Source organism: Pholcus phalangioides, unplaced genomic scaffold (genome assembly GCF_987345545.1).
Source record: "Pholcus phalangioides strain wild (caught in Gottingen) unplaced genomic scaffold, Ppha-v1.0 ptg000003l_1, whole genome shotgun sequence".
NCBI classification, from domain to species: Eukaryota; Metazoa; Arthropoda; class Arachnida; order Araneae; family Pholcidae; genus Pholcus; species Pholcus phalangioides.
In genome coordinates this window covers 11,779,085-11,801,899 of record NW_028301596.1, presented here as the reverse complement: position 1 = coordinate 11,801,899, position 22,815 = coordinate 11,779,085, and the positions used below count along the sequence as shown (strand labels likewise).

Here is a 22,815-nt window from a genome sequence, read left to right as displayed (position 1 = left end):
ACTGACCATACAATCTATAATTTACGGGATATTCTCATAATTTTTGCTGTGCAAAGCTTATTTCTGAGGGAATACTTAGTTCGGTAAAAAAAGATTTATTTGAATCGTATATGAATAATGAATAATGATAACTCCTCTTGTTTTCAGATAATATTTCGATTGTATCCACCCGTATTTTTCTCGGTACAGTATGGTCACATATTTCATGATCTACTTGCATATTGTTAACATCAATAATGTGGTATTTCGGTGATAATAATGAATAATAATCCGTTAATAATCAATTTTTCGAGTTTATCTTATTCAAAAAATGAGGAACAAAATAATTATTCGGGAAAGATCTGGATAGGGGAAACCGGGGTGCATCGTTTATCCTCATCAGAAGTTCCCAAATCAAATGTTTCCTAAATTGTAGAATTTTTTCCGGCATTGTCATCATCATGGCGCGCGGTACCAGTGCTGGGTTTGATCGGCATATCACTATATTTTCTCCCGAAGGAAGACTCTACCAAGTTGGTAAGTTCGCATTAATCAGTTTTGTCATTTGTTAATTCCACAATAAATAAATTGATCTCTTTGTCTCTCCATTTAATTGGTTAATCTCATTGTGAGGGGGATGTCTTGGCATTTATTAATTGGTCTATCAAACTGACATTTATTACTGATAGCTAAATTTGAAAACGAATCGGTGTCCAAATCAGTTGTTGTATGGTATTTCGAAACTGTATTTGTTTCGCTTACCTTTATGTTGTATCAAATACTTTGGGTTTATTTCGCTGTCATTCACACAATTAATAGACTTTTCTGATTTCCCACCAATAATTATGACAGGATAGGAAACCAAATAATTAATTGGTTTACTAGAGAGTAAGATGCAAATCATTGGTGCTATCTTGTTAATCTCCACGTTGAAAAGCCAAGTGTCGCTAGGAAGACACTGACACCCCTTCACCTAACCCTATTTGAGAAGTATCCATATGTTGCTCATACTAATTTCGTGTAATTCCATTTATATTCACCGCAATTTATCTTTTGAAAAGGGTTTCGGTTTGCTTGATATTCATTTGTTGTAGGTGCTTATTACATTGACAAGCGTTTATTGCCTACTCCAACAGTGTCACTGATGCAAACAGTTATAATAAGCTGCTGTTGAAAATTTCGGTAAATGATCAATTTAAAAATAGCTATAGTATAAACGATAAAAGCAGCGAACAAAACATTGTAAGGAATGAGATTTAAATAAAACATCCTAGGCTACTACTAAACCACACATGCACCTCGCCATATTCCTCTGCGGAACTTCTAATGATTGGTACATGTTGGAATGTGTGTGTCGCAAACCTAATGTGAAGCTTGTTTCTGTGTAATGCTTGTTATACTGCTGCCATTTTTTTTTTTTTTTAGCTATAATTGATTTATTATTGTAGGTCTCTTGCTCTCTGTGGTGCGACTTTTTAAAGAGGAGATCGGCTTGTATTGGCGCCTCAACCACAGAAAACTTCAGCCGACCACCACTATGACAATGTTTTGGTTTGAACCTGGGTCCTCGCGATGCGAGTCTGTCGCTAAGACCACTCTACCACCACAGCTGCAACTTCCTAGGCTAGAAGGCTTCAATCATTTTTTTTTTTTTTGCCTCGAGCACTGTCTGTACCCGTCATCAAAAGAGCACTTTTACAGCAAGTTTGACATAGGACTGCATGAAATCAGGATGATCTAAATATTAGTTGCATGCCCCAAAGCAGCAGAACAATTACCGCTACTGCAGAACAATTTGGAAGAATTTTCAGAAAAAGGGCAAAAAAAAAAAACACTTACATGTATGGGGATTTTCACTGCAGAACATTTCCAGTCAGCTGAGGGCTCGTCGCAGAACAGTGCTAAACATTCTGCTTTGGGGATTGCATGTAATTTGTACAAGTTGTTTAATCGGGATGTTGATTAAGCTCTCGTGAGCCTGAAATTTGACACTAGCACCAAGCACTCTGGGTTCTTCTTGGAGCACCATGGTGCTTGCGAGCAACAAGTTGAAGATGGCTATCCTAGATTAAATAAAGGATCAAGCATAAAAATATTACATCCTAGCTCACATGCAGGATCAAGATTAAAAATTAAAACAACTTTGTATAAAATTAACTGGTTATAAATAAAAACATAATTCTGGTATAAAAATTCTTTTAGTAAAATATCTTTTACATAATATACAATGGGGTGAGGGCAAAAAAGTCTAGCTGTGTTCAATAAAAACATGATTGGAGGATTAAAACATTGGGTTACGGCTAGAATGCAAAAAAGTAATGAGACACCGAAAACATGAAATGTCCAGTTTTAAAAAAAAATGGGATAAACTGAAAGTAATGTACTGTATGAATGGTACGAGACAAGGAAATTAAGCTTCAGACTTCTGAGATTCAAACACATCACAAAAACCTATTATTGCTAGTGACCTCTAGGGGTTGACTTTGGTGGCAAATCTATAATCCGAAATAAATAATAGCACACAGGGAAAATAAAAAAAATGCTGATGGAAGAAAGGGCTTGACTCACGCTAAAATGAAGTAAATTACTGGAGAAAAAACAGATTGTGTTATAGCTGAGCTGTTCCTACAACTTCTGGCTATTATTGCCACTGTCTGGTCCTGTAGTTATAGTGATGGACTCACATCACGAGGACCCGGCTGTGGCACAGTTGGTGGTCAGCTCAAGTTGGTTTTCTGCGGTTCCTGACTTTGGGTTGTCAATGCTAGCTTATTATCTCCCTGTTAAAAAGTCTTGCCATGGAGAGCAGTGGGCACAGATATTCAATCAGTTTTGAAAATAGATGGCAGTACTAAAAGTTTGCGCACAACACTAGATGCATGCTCAGACTGTTAGGTATATGTGTTGACTTGACTTGGTTGAAAATGGGTGGGAAAAGGATTAACTGTTTATTCAGAACTAACTCAAATTTACAATTATGCAGAAACATACTACAACTAAAACAGAAACATACTGCATAAACACGATATAGGTGTCACTGGCTAGCTTTATTATGTCAAATACCTGAAATTTCTGAAAATGGTTCATCAAATGTATATAGACCTACTTTTATTCTGTAATGGCCCATGTTCTTCAACAACCTGTGGAATATAATCAGTGATGGGTCTAAAGGATATATTTCAAGATGTTTCTCAGCAAAAGACAAAATGATGATCATGGGTGCAGAATGTTAATATAGACTTCCCTCCTCCCCCCCCCCCCCCACATGAGGACATATAATTTTATTATCGTTGATTATCGTACATATTATATGCTCATGCCTGATATGTTTTTTTTTTTGCAGAGTATGCTTTCAAAGCTATAAACCAGGGAGGATTGACCTCGGTTGGTCTGAAGAGCAAGGATTGTGCCGTTATGGTGACACAGAAGAAAGTTCCTGTAAGTATGAAATGTATCTTCTATCTTCCCCCCCCCCCCCCCCTGCAATCCAGGGTGGAATTTTGCTCAAAAACAATTTGGCCACCCTACATTCTTACAGAAACATCTTTTGGCCTCCCTCAATATAGTTGGATTAGACCTGTACAAGTTGTGTGAGCGTGGAAAGATTCCTGATTTTTTTTTTTTTTTGCTATAAGTACGGTGTTCTGCACCAAGCATTTCCCCTTCAATTTCTACTCCATCTCCCGGATTCTTTAAAATTAATTTCATATTCCAAATTTTAACTGTGATTGTAAAAAATCCATACTTTTGTGGGGGAAAACATTATTCCCAAAGAATTTATCCTGAAAAAAAGTTTCTTCCATTGGCTACGATTCTGTAAACAAGGTTACGCCGAATTCTGTGATTTTCAATTTTGCTCAGGTTTTTTTTTTTTTGCGACTTGGTGGCAGATTTTTTTCTTGCTCGCATCGTGAAATTCCAGATGGTTGCCAAAAAAGAAATAGCGTAGCATCTAAATGAATGAAGGCACTCAATCAAATTCAAAAAGGTAACACCAAAACAATTGAGAGAACACTGCGAGCAAGAATTCTGGGGCCATCAAAGAAAGTATTAAATTAAATATACACACACACCGACCCATTTAGATTTTGTGTTCATATTCAGAAACCCAGTGCTAACTGAGGTTCTTGGAGCGATCACTGTGAAAATTTTGAAAGAGCCAAGGTAATGAGATGATAATAAACCTCCAAATTTGATTCAACATTGCTCATGGAATCTTAGCTCTTTAGCAGCTTGTGTCAATTCTACCTTTCAACATATGAAATTGTCACAATGGCTTGTGTATGCTTTGACCATATGTCCTAATTCTAGCTCTACTGATATTTTTTTGTTGTGATTTGATTAGAAAGGTTGGCAAAGGTTGGATTAGAAACTTGTTGGCAAAGATTTGTGACTTGATGTTAATCGGTGATAACTTGCACAGTGTCACATTTTTGCAAAGGGGAAAAATCATCCATACAGTTTTACTTTTGTTAGTGAAAAATCCCTGTATTGTTTTTCAATAAATCCCTTTTATATTTGGATCCTCGAAAAAATCTCCTTAAAGCCTGGTTTTCCTAGGAGTATTTCTGCGCCATGTGCGTCACTTCACTCACAGTTAGAAGTATAGATGGCAGCACTGAAATGTCATACAAAACACTAGCTACACACTCACTGTTAGGTGTGCACACTCACTTTGTTTCAGACTCTGCCACGAAGCTGGGCTGGAAGAGATCTCTGCAACGGGATAAGTCCGGTGGCAGAGACCCTGGTGTTCATTCGTTCATTGCCCCATGTGCGGCATGAAGGAGGGGATTGGGCCAATCAGCATTTTCATGCTGCACGAGCTGTAGAAACCTACTCCTAGGAAAACCTGGCTTAATTCTCATTCTACAAAGTTGTCAGCTCTGCCATCGTGTATTTCAGTGCTATACAACTTTTTCTGTGGTTCCCAACTTTGAGATGAGAATACAAGCTGATCTCCCTGTTAAAAAGTCTCGCCAAAGAGAGCAACAGGCCTACAACAGTAAAATCTTCAATCCTTTTTATTTCCACCAGTCTGTGGTATTGGTTTTTCTCTTCAGATTCTGTACGAAAAACTTTCTGTACAAGACACCTTCAGATGAGAGTAAAAGCACAAAACAAATCAATTTAAATTCCATTCGGGATGATTTAATCCACAGAACAACTGATTCATAAATGGCAATTCCATGCTCTAGAAATCATGGAGAACATGATTTGGGTTTTCTTTCTTTAAGGTATCCGACTACGTTGAAAACGTCATTTTGGAAGAAAATATGGATTCTCATTTTTTATAAAAGTCCTATTTGTTGTGATTCCAAAACAGGCCTTGTTTTGTTTATATGATGCTTAGAATCAAAGTTACATTCACTTTAGTGTTGCGTTTTTACATACAAATAATACACGAATAAAGACTTTAAACATGTTTTACAAAGAATGTTATTTTTGACATTTTACTTGACTTTGTGACACGATTTGTAAAAATTGATTCATTGCACCCTTACGAAATTTTAATGTGATATTTTGCTATATATTGTTAAGGTTATGAACCAAAATCTAAGGTCTATGACATATATTTTTTGAATTACAGTGTTTTATAGACAAAATGTAGGATGAAATTTCAAAAAAATTCACGTGTACTTAAACATATTTTGGTGTAACTTATGAACATATCATGCAATCCTTTAAATTTTGGTTCATATTCTGTAACATTACTAGCTAAATGCATTGTGAAAATCACAAAGCATTTCATTAATAAAAATATTTGCAATCGTGTTTCGAATATCACATGAATTTTGCCTAAAATTTGACATAAAAAGGCTTTTTCATAGAAAATATAATACACCACAATTTTTCACTGTTTTCACCATTTCGAGACACTTTCTATCAAAAAATGTATTTCAAGTTCACTCCAGAACCATTTTAAAGAAAAGTGACAAGAAAGGTAGTCGGATACCTTAAGCAAGAGCTACACTAGTTTATCATACACTTGAGTTTCCTCTTGGCGAGCACATCTTATATGAAAAAAAGAGAAATTTAGACAAATCTTTAACATTCTGGTATGATCCTGTATCACGAACAACCTTCTGGTGTCATCAGCGTTGTTGTCAAAGAGGGTAGGGGGAATCAGACCTCCCATGTGGCGCCAAGTTATGCTATGGATAAAATTGAGTTAGTTTTTATTACTCCTCTTCACCTCCGTCTTTGTTTATTTGGTGCTAAACATGAAATATCAAGTTTTTAATGTGTTTGTGCAAGTTCTTTTTTTGTGCAAAAATCCGCTGAGAGCCACATTGGGAGTGTGAAAAGAGATATCAGTATAGCAAAACCAGGAAGAGCATTTAGCAAAGTAACATAGAAAATATCACAACTTTTCATCAAATTTCACTTATCTTTCAACCAGTAGTATTTATCAACTAATGACGTTCTGCAAAACAAAACTTTTCCTCAGTGGCAGGTTTGATTGTGATTTTTTTAAATTTTTTAGTGACGACACCGAAATTCCCTTGAAAAATGAACAACAATGAATTCAAAATTAGAGCTCTGGGGTCAAAACAAGAATTATGAAATTGGTGGAATTTATATTGGCTTGTACAGTAAAGATCTTCTGATATGAAATAACACATAATCGTACTTTAATTTCATGTAACTTTTTGTTTTTCTTTGTTATTTGATATTCATGTTTTTTTTTTTTCTTGCAGGATAAGCTGGTTGATCCAAAATCTATAACTCATATGTTTCATCTCACTGATAGCGTAGGATGCTGTATGACTGGTTTAATAGGTTAGTAAGTCACATAAAAGTATGCATCTAGGATCACAACGTTCATCAGTAATTTTGTGTTGTTAACTATGTACCCTGTAGAAATAAACAAATACTTTTATTACTTGTCACGGTTATTTACTTTTTCTTCAATTTTTTTAATACTAATATTATTATTAGTTCGATGTTACAAAATTGTTCTAATTTCGGAATGGTATAGGTAACGTAGCTTTGAAATATTGTAATTATAAATTGTCTTGATTTTTACAATATCGTACTGTTTTTTTTTTTTGAAGTGGAAACTAATGTTACACATGCATATATGTGTGAATAATTTAATTTTACTCGTTTGTTGACTTAATGTGTTGCATTTATTTTTGCAGCTGATTCACAGTCCCAAGTGTATAGAGCCAGGTATGAAGCTGCTAACTGGAAATATCAGTATGGATATGAAATTCCGGTCCATATGCTGTGCAAACGCATCGCAGATATAGCTCAAGTTTATACTCAAAACGCTGAGATGCGTCCCCTTGGGTGCAGTGAGTATATCTGTGGTTATTCCATGTTTTTTCCAGTTGGGGTTATTATTACTATGGGGCCATTCAAGTATTACGTAAGCAAATTTAGCCATTTTTGACTCCCTCCCCTCAGCAGAATTTCGTCATCAGCTCTGCCCCTCTGAATCTTAACTCATATATTCATAAAGGGTAGTAGATGACGTACGCATTATCCAAACCCCCCTTGTCATCAAAAGTCAGCAAATCGGAACCCCCCCCCCCCATTGATGATGACGTAATACTTGAACGACCCCTATGAAGTCTAGTCAAAAAAGTGGATTACAGTAACTTATCACACATGCTCCTGGTGAACATTATGCTGATGCATTTGAATAAAGGATGGACACAGGGAAAAATCAAAATTTTTTACTTATTTCCCTGATTCTTAGACGTTACATATTACCACTATCTCCCCCCCCCCCCCCATATGCCAGAAGCACAAATGTTCAATATCCTTGGAAAAAAAAGAATGTGGGAAATGACTTTTGAATGTACTCCATGTAAGTTATTTTCCTAAAAATTTTTTGTAATATGTGTTCCAATCATGGGCGGAGATACGAGGGGGAGGGCAGCGTCAAAGGTGGAGTCAACTGATCTAATGTATATATGGATTGACATCGTCATTGTGCCTCCCCCAGACTTCCAAGTCTATCTCCGCCCATGGTTCCAATTCAATAGGGATACACATTCACGTTTCAGGGAAAACAGGTAGCAAAATAAGGTATCCAACCAGTAGATGACAAAAAAGTGAAAATTTGCACATTTATGCTTCTGGAAAGAGGAGGATAGTATCCGCGACTTTTGACACTTTTAGTGGCTTCCATACTACGGTCATCTTCCATTGACATGGACTTTTAGGTTCAAGTCATTTCTGAATGGCCGGAAAAATTGGGGCAAAAAGTCTCTCTGATAAGAAGTAAAATATTAATAAGGCCATAAATTCCGTCTGACGGCAGAATAGTTTCAAGAATACAAAATTCATTGCAAATAAATAAATAAAAAATTGCAGGTTAATACCAAGTTCCACCAGACAATGCAAATAAGATTAAATTTGCATGTAACAAGAAGCCCACTATAATGACAGCTTTCCCATGATTGTAAGCTGTCGTTATAACTGACTTCTACATGTTTTGAAAAAGGGTGCCAGTTTTCTAAAACAGTGTTTATGTTTCAGGTATGATGCTGATTGCTTATGACGATGAAGACGGTGCACAACTGTACAAAGCCGATCCAGCTGGATATTACTGTGGCTATCGAGCAACTAGTGCTGGCGTCAAGCAAACAGAGGCCAACAGCTATTTGGAGAAGAAGTTCAAGAAGAAGAGGGATTATGAATTTGACGAGGCTATCCAGGTGAATTATTGTGATTGTAATTCTGGAAACCTGTTAATTTCTTATAATGATTTACTTGGAGTTTGAGTTGCTTTCTATTTTTGTTGCTGATGCTTTTGTTTGTAACACTGATTAAGAAATCACATGAATGTTATTTTTGCCACATGTTTATTATTTTTGTAGTTGGCCATAACAACTTTAGCAACTGTTCTGTCTGCTGATTTCAAGTCAAGCGAGATAGAAGTTGGTGTTGTATCAAAGGACCATCCAAAATTTAGGTATGATGAAAGTTAACTTTTATTTATTCATTGTTTTAAAAAATTCAAGATACAGGATAATTCAAAACCCACAGTGATGGAACACATCTTAACAAGCAATTTTTGTCATGTGATGCAGGGTTGTAATGTAAGCTGCTGAATGAATGATGCTGTATTTGAAAATGGGTGCCTAGTTGTGACACTTATCAACACTTCTATCACAAATTGCAGGCAGGGTTGGTCTGATTTTTCCCAACCCAAAAAAAAACAAAACATTGCAAAAACCCTTTCAAAATTACACCTTAAACTGCACTTACTTGCAAACAGTATTACAGTATACTTTCTAATGGCGTTATTTCATTGTCATACTCTATCTAAAGAGAAATACATTTATAAATCTATGTATTCGATGCTATTTTGATTATTGGGCTTAGAGAAAAACTTTTGGGAAACCCAGTTATCATAACAGGATGGAAAACAATTTTGGTGTCCCCCCCCCCCCCTAGAATTTTCTGTTACAATCTACGATTCGTATCATAGTTGTCATACATTACTAGGTCATTATATTTTATGTGGCTACAGCATATATAACTTTCTTTCTTTGTGCTTCAGTTTCATAAACCCGGAAAATTCAGTGGGTTGGTTTTTTATGGAAAAAAACTGGGTTTTTGCCAACCCTGATTGCAGAAGGAGTGGAAAGGTGGACACTCATTTAGTGTATGGTGCTTAGGACAAGCATGCTCTGGAAGCCAATAGACTGTACTTCAAGTATTTTCAATGATACATGCCAAATAAAAAACCTTTTAGCGATTGCATTGGTTTATTAAGCTAAAGTTTCTTGGGGTGTCCTCACTTTCCTGTATCCTGCAGGAGTTCGTCTAATTTCACTGTCCGCTGTTGGGAGTGTTCGCTTACAGGGAGTGAAATACATTACAGCCCTATTCCACTGGACCAGGGGATCACAAATCACCTATTAACAGGGAATGTCAGTTATGTGAGGCTCCAATGTATTGGGGACAGTGACATTATTGAGGGTGTGCAAGCAGGCGTCGTTCTTTCTGTTTTCGAATCTGGTAACCCAGTAGATGGTAGACCATGAATTGTTTGAAGAAAATTGCTTGCTTAGATGTCTTCTATTGCTCCTTAAAAATTTGCTTGTGAGTTCTGAATCATTCTGTACTACACTGATGTATCCGTGGAGAAACATGGAGTCAGCGAAATTTTGCATCTGATATTTTTGTGCATCTTGGAACCATTCAATGATATTCTTGAAAAAGAGTTCAGGACAAGTTCTCAAAGCTAAATTTTTTATTGAGATTGCAAAAATTTGCTGACCTTGTAAACTGTTTTGGGCACCCAGTTTAGGGACCGATGCACGGCACCGGTGTGTAGGCACCTATCTGTAGGACCGGTTGTTGAGCTCCATTATTAAATATAATAACAATCAGAAGGTTTTATATAATACATGTTTAATTTGGTACGGACACATAAAAAAGAAAGACATCACATGACATTGGTTGCTTGCCGACTGCGAAGAAAAACATTCGATTTTTTATCGCAACTTGCGTTGCTAGGTAACAAAATATTCGCATCAGAAAATTGCGAAGTGCGACGTCATAATTTTTCCGCAGTCGGTGAAAGTTCAAGTAGAGGTCGCTACACACTCCCCCCCTAGTGTCAACGAAATGTCGTGGTCGAGTATCTGTCGGGGAAGTGGACATGACGACCGGAACGAGTCACAGTTGCTGGCACTGTACTTGGACGGACGGGTGACGTCGAAGGCACTTGGGTATGCTGGTCACTTAGGAAAGCTGGGATCAACCGATCGATGGAGATTCTCCTGGATGTCCCGTTGAAGTCGATGTCGAAGAATTTATCTCGTCGATCTTTGACCAGAAATGGGCCTTGATACGTTGGTTGCAAGGCAGAGTGTGGTGCATCGTTACGCAGGAAGACATGAGATGCGGATTGTAGACATGTAGGAACATATGTTGGCGTAGATCCGTGAGTTGTTGTAGGTATGGGTTTCATTGAACGCATTAGTTTTTGAAGTTGATGGACGAAATCGGATTGTTTGATGTCTGGTATTGCGGAGAAGTACTCGCCAGGCAGTTGCAATGGTGATCCGTAGAGGATTTCGGCGGAGGAGCATCCTAAATCTTCTTTCACTGCGGATCTCAGGCCTAGTAGTGCTAATGGAAGAGCGTCAACCCAAGCTGCATGGGATTGGATTCGGCATCTTAGGGCAGTTTTCAGAGATCGGTGTTGTCTCTCGATGAGTCCATTCGCCTGAGGATGATATGCGTTCGTCTTGTGATGTTGGAATCCGAGGTATCTGCTTAAGGTTTGGAAAAGATGACTCTCAAACTGTCTTCCTTGGTCTGTGGTAATCTTCTGTGGTATGCCAAATCTGGCAAACCAGGTCGCAATTAGGGCTTTGGCGACTGTTTCGGCAGTTTGGTCTGGCATAGGTGCGGCTTCGATCCATCTGGAATATCTGTCTATTATCGTTAGGAGGTACCGTGAGCCTTGGCATAATGGCAATGGGCCAACTATGTCGAGATTGATGTGTTGAAATCTATTGTTTGGTACTTTGAATTCGGCCAGAGCGGAACGAGTGTGTCGGTGAACTTTAGAACGTTGGCATGCAATGCATGCTCTAGTCCACGCCTGACAATCTTTTTTGAGGTTGCGCCAGATGAAGCGTTGAGAAACCAACTTGGTAGTAGCTTTGATACCTGAATGAGAAAGCGTATGGAGTGATTCGAAAGCTTGTCTTCTGTGTGATTCTGGAATATAAGGACGGATGTGTCCCGTAGAAATGTCACAAAACAAGTGCTTCGTTATATTACTGTCCGGCAAACGCAGTTTGACGATTTTCAATGATGAGCTTTGTTGGAATTCACGTAATTCATTGTCACATTGAGAGTCGGCAATCGCATCATAGTCGATTGGTGATGGAGAAGCAATAGTTGCGATGCGTGACAAAGTGTCAACTACATTGTTTGGTCCGGGAATATACCTGATATCAGTAGTAAATTCTGCGATATAATTTAATTGCCATAGTTGTCGAGGCGAAGCTTTGTTCGGGTCTTGTTTGAAGGCATACATCAGTGGACGATGGTCACTATAAATGGTAAAATTACGTCCTTCTAGCTGTCATTTGAAATGTTTAACTGCGCTATAAATAGCTAGAAGTTCTCTGTCATACGCACTGTATTTTACTTGAGACTGGGAGAGTGTGCGAGAGAAAAAACTGAGGGGTTGGATCACACCGTCATGCTCTTGCTGTAACACTGCACCGATGGCATTGTCCGATGCATCTGCTACGAGAGAAATGTGCGCGTTTGGCTTTGGATGAACGAGCAAAGTGGCGTTGCATAGCGCTTCCTTGACATCGGCAAAGGCTTGTAAAGCTTGTTGAGTCCAATTGAGTGGTTTCCGGCTGTTTTTCGCATGACCTGCTAACATAGCGGTGAGTGGTCGCTGCAGGTCCGCACACTTAGGTATGAACCGGTGGTAAAAATTCAACATGCCCAGAAATCGGCGCAAGGAAGTGGCGGAAGCGGGTTGCATAAAGTTCTTGATGACATCTACTTTGGCGGATAACGGTTTGAGTCCATTCTTGCTAATTTCATATCCCAAGAATTTGATGGTCGGGACGCCAAATATGCATTTTGGCACATTTATGCACAGTCCGTATTCGTCAAGTCGACTGAATACTTCACATAAGTGTTGGAGATGAGTTTGCTCGTCTGGAGAAGCTACCAGGATATCGTCTAAATAACAGAATGCGAATTCCAATCCTTGTAGGATCGTATTCATGAATCTCTGGAAGGTCTGCGCTGCATTGCGTAATCCAAAGGTCATATACGGAAATTCGAAGAGTCCAAACGGCGTAGTAATTGCTGTTTTTGGAATATCCGGCTCGTGCACTGGAATTTGTTGATACGCTCTAATCAGGTCGATTGAGGAATATATTGTCGTTCCGTGGAGAATGTGCGAGCAATCTGTGAGGAAAGGAATCGGGTAACGATCAGGAACTGTGATTTTGTTTAGTGCTCTATAGTCTCCACACGGTCTCCAGTCGCCAGATTTCTTTGGCACTAGATGGAGTGGACTAGACCAACTGCTCTTCGAAGGCTGACAAAGTCCTTGTTGCATCATGAACTCGAACTCTTTTCGCGCAACTTTCAACTTTTCCGTGGAAAGCCGTCGAGGTCGGGCAAAAACTGGTGGACCTGTAGTCTCAATGAAGTGCTTGATATTGTGCTCTTTAATTTTCTTATTTTGGATGTGTGGACGGAGAATATCAGGAAACTCTTTGACTATATCCCGATATGGCGATGATAATAGATCGATACCGTTCAAGCAAAAAGATGGAGCTGCGATATTTCTTGCAATGGAACAAGTGGTGGATAGCAGGGTCGTTCCATCGATGAGGCGATGATGTTTGCTATCGACTAACAGGTTGAAATGCGATAGAAAATCTACACCAATAATTGGTCGGGTTACGTCGGCTATGATGAACGGCCAAGCAAATGTCCTTCGGAGGTTCAAATTCAATGTTAGAAGTTTGGTACCGTAAGTTGAGATAGAGGAACCATTGGCGGCTGTAAGAATCAACTTCTCGGGTTTCTTGTGGGTATTGACGACAGTTCGCGGGACGACTGACACATCAGCGCCCGTGTCGATCAAAAAAGTCCAGTTGGTGGAAGGATCGGCCAGTATGACTCTGTCGACGAATTGGCAGCCGTGGCCTTGGCCAGTGGACGACTGCCTTATTAGTTTCCCGGTGAGATTTTGAAGGAGCAGGGCTGTTGACATTTCTTAGCCTGAGCTCCGAAACTGGTGTGATAGAAGCAGAAGCCATTTTTAGCTTGTTTGTATTGGGCTCGGCTGTGGGATCGCGAACGAGAATACCATTCTCGATGACGGAATCAAGGTCTAGGCTGTCGCTGTGAAGTGTGAATAGCGGCCTTCAGCTCACTCAACTCTTTGGTCAGAGCTGCGACTTGTTGCTTCAGTGATTGGCTGATTGCGTTCTCAGGTCGACCGGATGCTGAACAGATATTTGGAATGGCCAACTCAGCGATTTTATCTGCCATCGAAGCGAGTTGTGGAAGCCCTTCGCTCGAAGCAGTTAGTATAGCTTGGACGTTAGCTGGGAGTCGCGCTAACCACAACGATTTCAGCAAGTCATCACTAAAGTTACGTCCGGCAAGCTCACGCATTCGGGCAAGCAGATGCGATGGTTTTTGATCTCCCAGTTCTAAACCTTGCAGTAGCGTACGGATTTTCGATGATTCGCTCTCCGCGTAAACCTGAATCAATTGTGTCTTCAGCGCGTCGTATTTATTCTGCTGGGGAGGTTCTAGAACTAAATCTTGGACTGTCGATAAAATATCGGCATCGATACCAGCGATAGTATGGTTGAACTTCGTAGCATCGGCAGTTATCGCTGCGATCGAGAATTGTGCTTCTAGTTGGATAAACCACAAGTTTGGATTGTTTCTCCAAAATGGAGGCGGCTTTATAGCGACGCGATCGACATTCGGCGGATTGTCCATTTGGAACGGAGGAAACGATTACTCGCTTACCTTGAGAAGCTTGCTGTTCGAAATCATGGCGCTGTTCGAAATCACGTCCGGCGTCGCCAGTTTAGGCACCCAGTTTAGGGACCGATGCACGGCACCGGTGTGTAGGCACCTATCTGTAGGACCGGTTGTTGAGCTCCATTATTAAATATAATAACAATCAGAAGGTTTTATATAATACATGTTTAATTTGGTACGGACACATAAAAAAAGAAAGACATCACATGACATTGGTTGCTTGCCGACTGCGAAGAAAAACATTCGATTTTTTATCGCAACTTGCGTTGCTAGGTAACAAAATATTCGCATCAGAAAATTGCGAAGTGCGACGTCATAATTTTTCCGCAGTCGGTGAAAGTTCAAGTAGAGGTCGCTACACTGTAAAATTAAAGTTAATTCACATTGCCTATCAACATACAGTATTTTAATCTGTCAGTACACATCCACCAGTGTTACAGCCATAGCTAGTTTATAACAACCAGCATAAACCATGTATGTTGTCTAATGCTGTGGAAATTCTATAAAACATTGCCCTGTATAATGATACTAGCAAAAATACCCTGTGCTGCCCGCATTAACCTCCATATAAATTGAGGAAGTGATAAACCATTGTAATCTGATATAACATGTCTGAAACGTGTTGTATGGGAACCACAGAAACCAATTTAAACATTCCAGAATAAAAATTGTTAAAGCCATTGTTGCCTGAGTCAGACAATTTTATACAGGGTGAACTTGACCTGTGTTGCCAAATGAAAGGTAGGGGGGGGGGTGGCTGGCTGATCAGCTCAAATGGAACATAAAACACCCTGCCAACACTTTCATATCTTGAACAGTTTTTGAGTTATGGTGGATAATCAGTTATGGATAAAAAAATGTGTGAAGTCTGAAAAATCTCAAATTTGTGAAGCTTCTGAAAGATCAACATGCAAGCTACACACATATTCAGAAAGAGCAGGAAAAATCCGATAAGTTGACACCAATTTCGTTGAAATATTTGGATTTGATGGCGAGCTATAAATGCTGAAAGAGTGGTGAAGTTCAAATTTGAATTTTCCTCAAAAATTTTAATTGTGAATTCTGCAAACATCCTTCTAGCTACAATCTGTCAAATTTGCCAAAAACTTGTCCATTCCACCAGCTTTTGAAAGAACCTTACAGTAAACCATATCAGTGTTCTGGTTCAGGAGAAATTTAGCCCTCACTGAAATCCGCATTTGTTAAAGTAGATATGCACTGAAAATTCGGGATTGGAGGTTGCAGATTTTGGCGACAATTCGATTTTGCAGAAAAAAATCTTATAAGGTGACACTGCCTCTATCTACAGAAAATCTGTATTTAATTCCAGATATTTCGACTAAATTAGTGTCACCTTAGAGGATTTTTTTTTGCTCTTTCGAAATATAAGTGTTTAGTTTGCTTGTAGGTCTTGCAGAAACTACGCAAATATGGGTTTTTTCCAGACTTTATTCATTTTTTTTATAATCGATTATTCACAATAACTTAAAAACAGGTTGAGATAGGACAGGGTCGGTAAGGTGTTTCATTTTTCACTTGGGCTCGTCTATCATCCCCCCTCCCCCACTTGCATTTGGCAGAACAGGTCATGTTCACCATGTATATATCGATACCGCTATGATAATTACACCAGATCAGAAAATAAATATATTCCATCACAAACGACATGTTTCTCCCCAAGTATCATGAATTTCACTGCATTCTCGGTATAACAGAACAGGGAGTATAGTCTTCCATTTGTATGTAATTTATGGTAGGACATTCACAATGTGAACCTCTAATAACAGAAAAGTTGATACCTGACTTATGAATGTGATTAAACTTTGTTTTATTAAACAGTTATATCAATAATCTAATGTTTCAGGACTCTCTCCGAACAAGAAATTGAAGCCTTCTTAGTCGCTATTGCAGAAAAGGATTGATGTTGAAACTCAATAACATGTTTTTCCCCTTTTCATTGGGACTCAGTAATTTTTTTCCCTTATTTTCTATTAAAAACACATTTTTCACAATAATCCTGCCTATATATTTGTAACTGGTGCACTATTTTTATTTGAACAAATATTAGTACACTAAAATAATTATGCTGCAAAGTTTGTTTTTTGGTAAATTTATATAAAGAAATTTAGAATTTCGCTCACAGATGGTGCTGTATCACAATAACTTAAAATATGACGTAATACTTACAATGATGCACAAACAGTGTATAATTAATGTTTACTTTGATTTGTGTAAACTACATTTCAATATGAGCATCCACAGTAGCTCGGGCTACATCTAACAATTCCCATTATATCTGTGACCATCAGTTGCAGAAGATTCTTGATCAATTCTGAGATTCTTGTGTTTAGTTCCTCAATGTTGGTTATATGCGAGACACAACATTTGTTTTCGAAAAATTTCCACAAGAAGAAATCGGTTGGGGAGTGGTGTTAAATTTGGAGACTGGTGGGGGGGGGGAGTGGCTGCGACAAATGTTCATCGGTTAGAAAATTCCTTGATCGATGAAAAGAAAAAAAATTCTACACTGTGATGAGTATTGGTGCAAATCGAACTTCTGTCAATTGGGCGATTTTTCTAATACTTTTTTTAAATACTTTATTTATTCATATGTAAGATGAGGTATGATTTAGAGATTAAAAAAAAAACGGAAAATGAGATTTATTAATAAATCTTTTGTTTGTTTACAAATAATAGCGTAAAATGTATGTATCAAGTCATTTTTTTAATGATTGATATCTTTCATCTTCCTGAACTATCCTATTTTCATGAGTATAGAAATATCTCATAATCTGTAAACCATGTGACTCATCTCTAAAGGTTGTCCTAGTAGTAAGAGCTGTAATTGCACAGTGATCTCTGACCAATGGTTCTGAGACTTTTGCAGGGCTCCCACTCATCCCACTTTTTGGTAAAATGTCCTACTCTTTTTTGGTTTTGTCTTACTTTTCTACCAAATCCTGTCTACAAAATTTGTGTAATAGGTTTTAATTGAGCAGGGAATCATCAATATATTGCCAAATAGTACAAATGTTGTAGATTGCAATTAATGATCCTGCCAAAGCAGAAATTTTAGCGTTTCCAAGGTTATTTGGGGGGGTGGGAGGCATATGGATCATTTGGTTTATTAATTTTTCATTTACTTAGTTTAAGGGTTCAACAAGTAGAGTAGTCATTAAAACCTTTGGTCTGGATGGAAAAAAATAATTTTGTATTTACTTTTCATGGCCTTGGACCGTAACTAGCAATCATCATTCAAAATTATGGTGCACATTTTGTGCATAGGTGAAACAACAGTTTGCATTACAAAGGAGTTGGATACATAGGCCTATTCTATATTTGGAGATCCTGATGCTACCCAATAGCATTCCATTGTCTTCTGTATTTTTAGGGCATGCAGAGGCATAAACAATGTATACAATACCCAGCAAAGAGCTAGAAATCAAAGTGCTTAATTTTTCAAAAACAATTACACTGGTATTGAACAGTAAAATGTAAACAAATCCCTTTAAAAAAAAAAGATGGCAATGCAATTGACCTATTTACATCAGAACTTGTAATTTACACATTTTGCACTGTGCTTTTGAAAGTGGTCTCGAAGGAGTATCGTATCATTCTTAAAAATCTTACATGCCTTCATAATTTTCTGTACATTGTCAAAGAGAGTCGACAGTTTGGACTGTGGAAGACTTCAATTTTTTTTTTTTTTTTTTAATGTAATTTATAATTTGGGGAGAACAGAAAAGAATTTTCTGTGGTTGCTAGTGGCCAAAAATTGTTTTTGTAACCAAGTCATTTCGCTTTGACTTGAGTCAATCTTATAGGATACTGAAATAGTACCATAAAAAAAATTAATGAAGTAAAAACTTTAGAATAAAGATAAAAATTGTTATGCTATGATTATGTTATCTAAGGGAGGTACTCTTCCCCTATCCTACTTTTTAGTCCTGCCTTTTCTTAATTTTTTGAGTGGGAGGTCTGCTTTTGTCACCCACAGCTCCCTTGCCCAATTCATGGTTCATCTGCAGCTGGTAAGACACCAGGTATGTCATTTATATGGCAAGGGGGTTGTAGTTATTAAAATTTAAAAATTTTATTTGGTCACTCGGTCTTTAGAAACCCACCTATAGAAAATTGTTGGCCCGTCTGTCCTGAGGCCAGCCAAAAAAAATTATATTTTAAGCGTGTACAATAATTACTGAGATATTTGTATTCCAAAATTGCTGAAAATGAAGGAAAGAGCAACATATGAGGGTTAAAATGAGCTTGTTCATCAGTTCTTTTCCCAACTTTTCTGAATTCAAATACCTCAGCAAATATTGAACTTAGATATGTAGTGGTTTTTTTTTTGGCTTCAAGGGAGAGAGGCAACAACATTCTAATTGGGTTTTTGGAGACTGTGTGACTAAATAAGAATGGTGGTTTTTATTTCAATAACACTACAACCTCTTGTGCAAAATGAATGATGTATCAGAGGTCTGCATGTTATTTGGATACTTTTTCTACCTGGGAGTATGCTTCTAGGATCGGAGGTTCACCAGTAATTTGCAGTGCGTGCTGTTAGCTATGCAACCCTGTATACGTACATGCATAAATATTTAAAACTTGCGAGGGCATGATAATACAGTCAAACCTCGTTAGTGCGTCACCCGGTTAACACGCCATTCCGCTTACCGGGTCACTTTTTGGAAGTCTCAATTGTCCTCAGGTAGGAATTGGCACAGCTATGGCTTACTCCGTTTAATGAGTCACTCCGCTTACTAACTCATATTTTTGCTCTCCCAAGAGTGACTCATTAACGAGGTTTGACTGTATTAAACCTTGCTAACTTGACATCTGCTTAGTCATGTTTAACAATACCTTTGAAGTGTCAAGGTTTTTGCTGTATATCATACTTGTACAAGGATGACGTCACTCTCCGCTACCATGCGAAGGTTTTTTAACAACTGGCTGTTGCGAAGATATATTGTATAAGTCGCCATCTGGTGGCAGCATCAGCAGTTGTGAGCTTGGCCTGAGTCTGGTCCGGCCGTCCATGTACGGTCCCATTCAGTGTACACGAGCTCCAAGGAAAGATTGAGAGATTCTGTACCTTTGTAGTTTAGTGCGTTCACCCGGAAAGTGAAAGGACGTGGGTTCGATTCCCCGCAGGGGCAGTTGAATTTTCTCTTTCCAAAATATATCTTTACAACAGCCAGTTGTTAAAAAACCTTCATATCATACTTGGTAATAAGTATTTAGAAGTACAATTATTACATTTCACTCAAAGTTAGGAAAATTGTCAGCAGATGGCAGCATTACATGTAAACAACACACATATAGCTACCAGCATGGCCCAGGTTTTTGACCACCTGTTAAAATCTCTTCATTGAGATAGAGCGGTGGGTCATGATCTGGTAAGCAAGAGGCATTTAGAAGTTTGCCGATTATGCACAAAAAAAGACAGTATAATCCTTTAGAAACTTCCACATGCAAAATGAAATGTTAATTGTAATATTTTAGGAAATTTAATTTTAACTGAAACCCACTCAAGAAAGATTAATTGTTATATTTAAAAAACCACACGCATAAGAAGAATCGAACATTAACTTTTATTTGCATAAATATCCTCCTCTTTAAGACAGTATACATACAAGATATACATCTTCCATAATAAATGGGCTGTAAAATACATCAAGCTAGTTTAAAATAAACACATTCTAAAGATTTACGTTTCTCTTTGGCTTCATAACCAACAACAATCAAGATTTCTTCACTACACATAAATTTAACCCTCAAACTGCTCCCATTTCTAATAATGGGGAGCTTAAACAACGACCAAAGCACAGTTTAAGGGTTTAATTGACGGAAAAAAAGAAATGTAAATATCGAAAGGAGTTACATTTTCAATGCAATTTACATGAGGCAGGGTCACAGCAAAACATTTCAAATAATTCTTAGGGATTATAGAAACTAATTTATACAATATTACTGAAAACGGTTTTTTTACAGCAAAATAAATAATTTACCGTAACTGGACATTCATTGAAACACAAATACAACCTTTTTCCTATAATTAGCTTGAATGCAGGAAACTGACTAATTAACAGTATTTTTCATCATTAACCACTTTCTGTATTTTTTTTGTCGCATGAATGTAGAAATAAATTTCTTCTATTGATATTTTGCTCTGGTTCAACTGGATTATGTAACACTTCCAGTATGTGGAACATATATACATATAATGACTTAATTCACACGCACAAAAACGAAACATTTATGTAAAAAGACTCTCATCAAACAGTATCTAATTTCAAGGCTGTGTGTATGTGGCATATTTTATGGGCACAACAAGCATTGAACGATTGGCTTAACCTAGTAACAATGTTGGATTAAGCTTTTAATTCGATTTTTTTTTTTCAAAATTTAACTACAGCGTTTCTCAACCTGTTCTACGATGATGGCAAAGGTCCATCCACAGACAGACTATCATTTAATTCTGATTGAACGAAAAATTATTCAATTGATTTTTGGTATATGAGTCATTTGATAAGGTAGGTAAAAAAAATATATATTGACACCTTTTTTGAAAATTTTATTTTTCAACATAGCTGTAACGGCCTTTTCATTTAATTTTTGCCCCCCAAAGTTGAATTCTCCCAAAAAGCCTGGAAAAAAATCACAATGGGGGGGGGGGCGCAAATCTGTAAAATTAGATGAATGAGACATTGTTGCAAAGCCTAGTTTATGTACTTGGGCCATTGCACAATGGTGGATCTGTGAAATGAAACATTGGCAAACTGCCAAGATTGGCACACAAAAAAAAAAACTCTTTGCAGCTGTTCTTTAAAGTTCCCAAAAATATGGAATGATATTCAATTCCCTTAGAACGACACAAAAATAAAAGAGCCATGAGGCTCTTTGTGCTCTAACTTGGTTATGGCATATTTAAAGAGTGATTCTTGCATGCTGCTATTTTATAGAAATTTTACTTTATCAAATGACCCTTGCAACAACCACTTGGATTCCATAGTGAGGAAAAAAATACCGGAAATTGTGATTTTTTTTTCCCGGTATTTGTTGGTGACTATATAATCTCTCCCATAATCCTTTGCGCCACAAAAACTACTGTTAGCCCCCTCGCTACAACCCTGCTAGTGATGACAGTAATGAGCCATCCTAAACATACAAAACTCAAATTTTGTAAACAAAACACATGAATGACGATTTGTGAGTTGCAAAAAAAGGGGGGGGGGCGCGACTGTATATAGATTTACTTACTTCAGCATACTTTATGTTAAACTGATTTTCTCATTAGTTTGAGCTCAACATACCACCTATGTGGAAGAAGTCAATGAAATTTCTTGAGAATGTGACAGCAGGTTTATTTTAATCATATTTTTCAAGGTTAGTGCTATATAACCTCATTTTCAATGTTAATTTCATTCTTCAAAAGGGTGCTGATTCCACTTGCTCTTTCCTCCAATGAGACAGATGAAATCTGCGGCTTATTATGCCTTAAAATCATTTACAAAATGATGATTCATGCATGAAAGAAGTTTAAACAAAGGGAAAAAATAATTTAAACATCATAAAAAGCTCAAGCATTTTATGTTGGTATCCCTTTCATATCCTGCTGTCATAAATGTGGGGGGGGGGGGGTCACTTTCTTTTTGTCCTCAGGGAGGTAAGCTCTGACTTATTGTGCAAGTTTTTAGATAGAAATATGAGTATGAGCTTTAGGGGTTTTCATCTGAGGGCCAGTTTTTAAGATGGCTTCCAGGCGAAAGTGATTTATATTACATAAAATTTAGCAAAAAATTTGTATGTGAAGATAAATACACCCAGCGTCATCTTGGCTAAAAACAATTGAATGAAGGGAATTATGAAAAAGGAAATGTGAATTTTCAATATCTCCACATTTGTACCACAGTTGATAAAGCCAATGCAAATCGGTATGGAGTCAGTGGAAATGCATTAGATTTCACTTGCCTTAGAACAGGGAAAAGTGTAATCTTTTCCCTACTTTCTACATTACTAAAAGATATAATTGCATTAAAATGACAGGTAAAATAATAAGAAAGGCAGAAATTGACACCAAAAAATTTATATGACATGAATGTCGCTCTCCACTTGTTAATACAAGATATACAGAAGACTGGATGTTGTGAAGATATTTATTATTTGAGATAATAAATATCTTCACAACATCCAGTCTTCTGTATATCTTGTAAAAAATTTATATTAGGACAATTCATACTTTCAGAAATAGTCTAAGTATATAAAGGGCACAGCAGGTAGCAACATGACCACAAACGTAACTTCTCCATATGA

The 22,815-nt window shown here is 37.6% G+C and overlaps 1 protein-coding gene across 1 annotated transcript; it reads left to right on the top strand.

Annotated features, from left to right (window-relative positions):
• The first annotated feature begins 380 nt into the window (after positions 1-380).
• Positions 381-16,517, top strand: LOC149088036 (proteasome subunit alpha type-6-like). Its single transcript, XM_089244079.1, has 7 exons — positions 381-516; positions 3,323-3,417; positions 6,681-6,762; positions 7,125-7,280; positions 8,473-8,651; positions 8,814-8,908; positions 16,367-16,517. The coding sequence occupies exons 1-7, from the start codon at positions 441-443 to the stop codon at positions 16,422-16,424; spliced, it is 741 nt and encodes a 246-aa protein (XP_089100205.1). The 5' UTR covers positions 381-440; the 3' UTR covers positions 16,425-16,517.
• Positions 16,518-22,815: the final 6,298 nt, after the last annotated feature.

Coding starts and splice junctions, on each gene's coding strand:
- LOC149088036 (XM_089244079.1), top strand. CDS start 441: ATGGCGCGCGGTACCAGTGCTGGGTTTGATCGGCATATCACTATATTT. Junction 517..3,322: donor AGGAAGACTCTACCAAGTTG/GTAAGTTCGCAT, acceptor TTTTTTTTGCAG/AGTATGCTTTCAAAGCTATA. Junction 7,281..8,472: donor GATGCGTCCCCTTGGGTGCA/GTGAGTATATCT, acceptor TTTATGTTTCAG/GTATGATGCTGATTGCTTAT.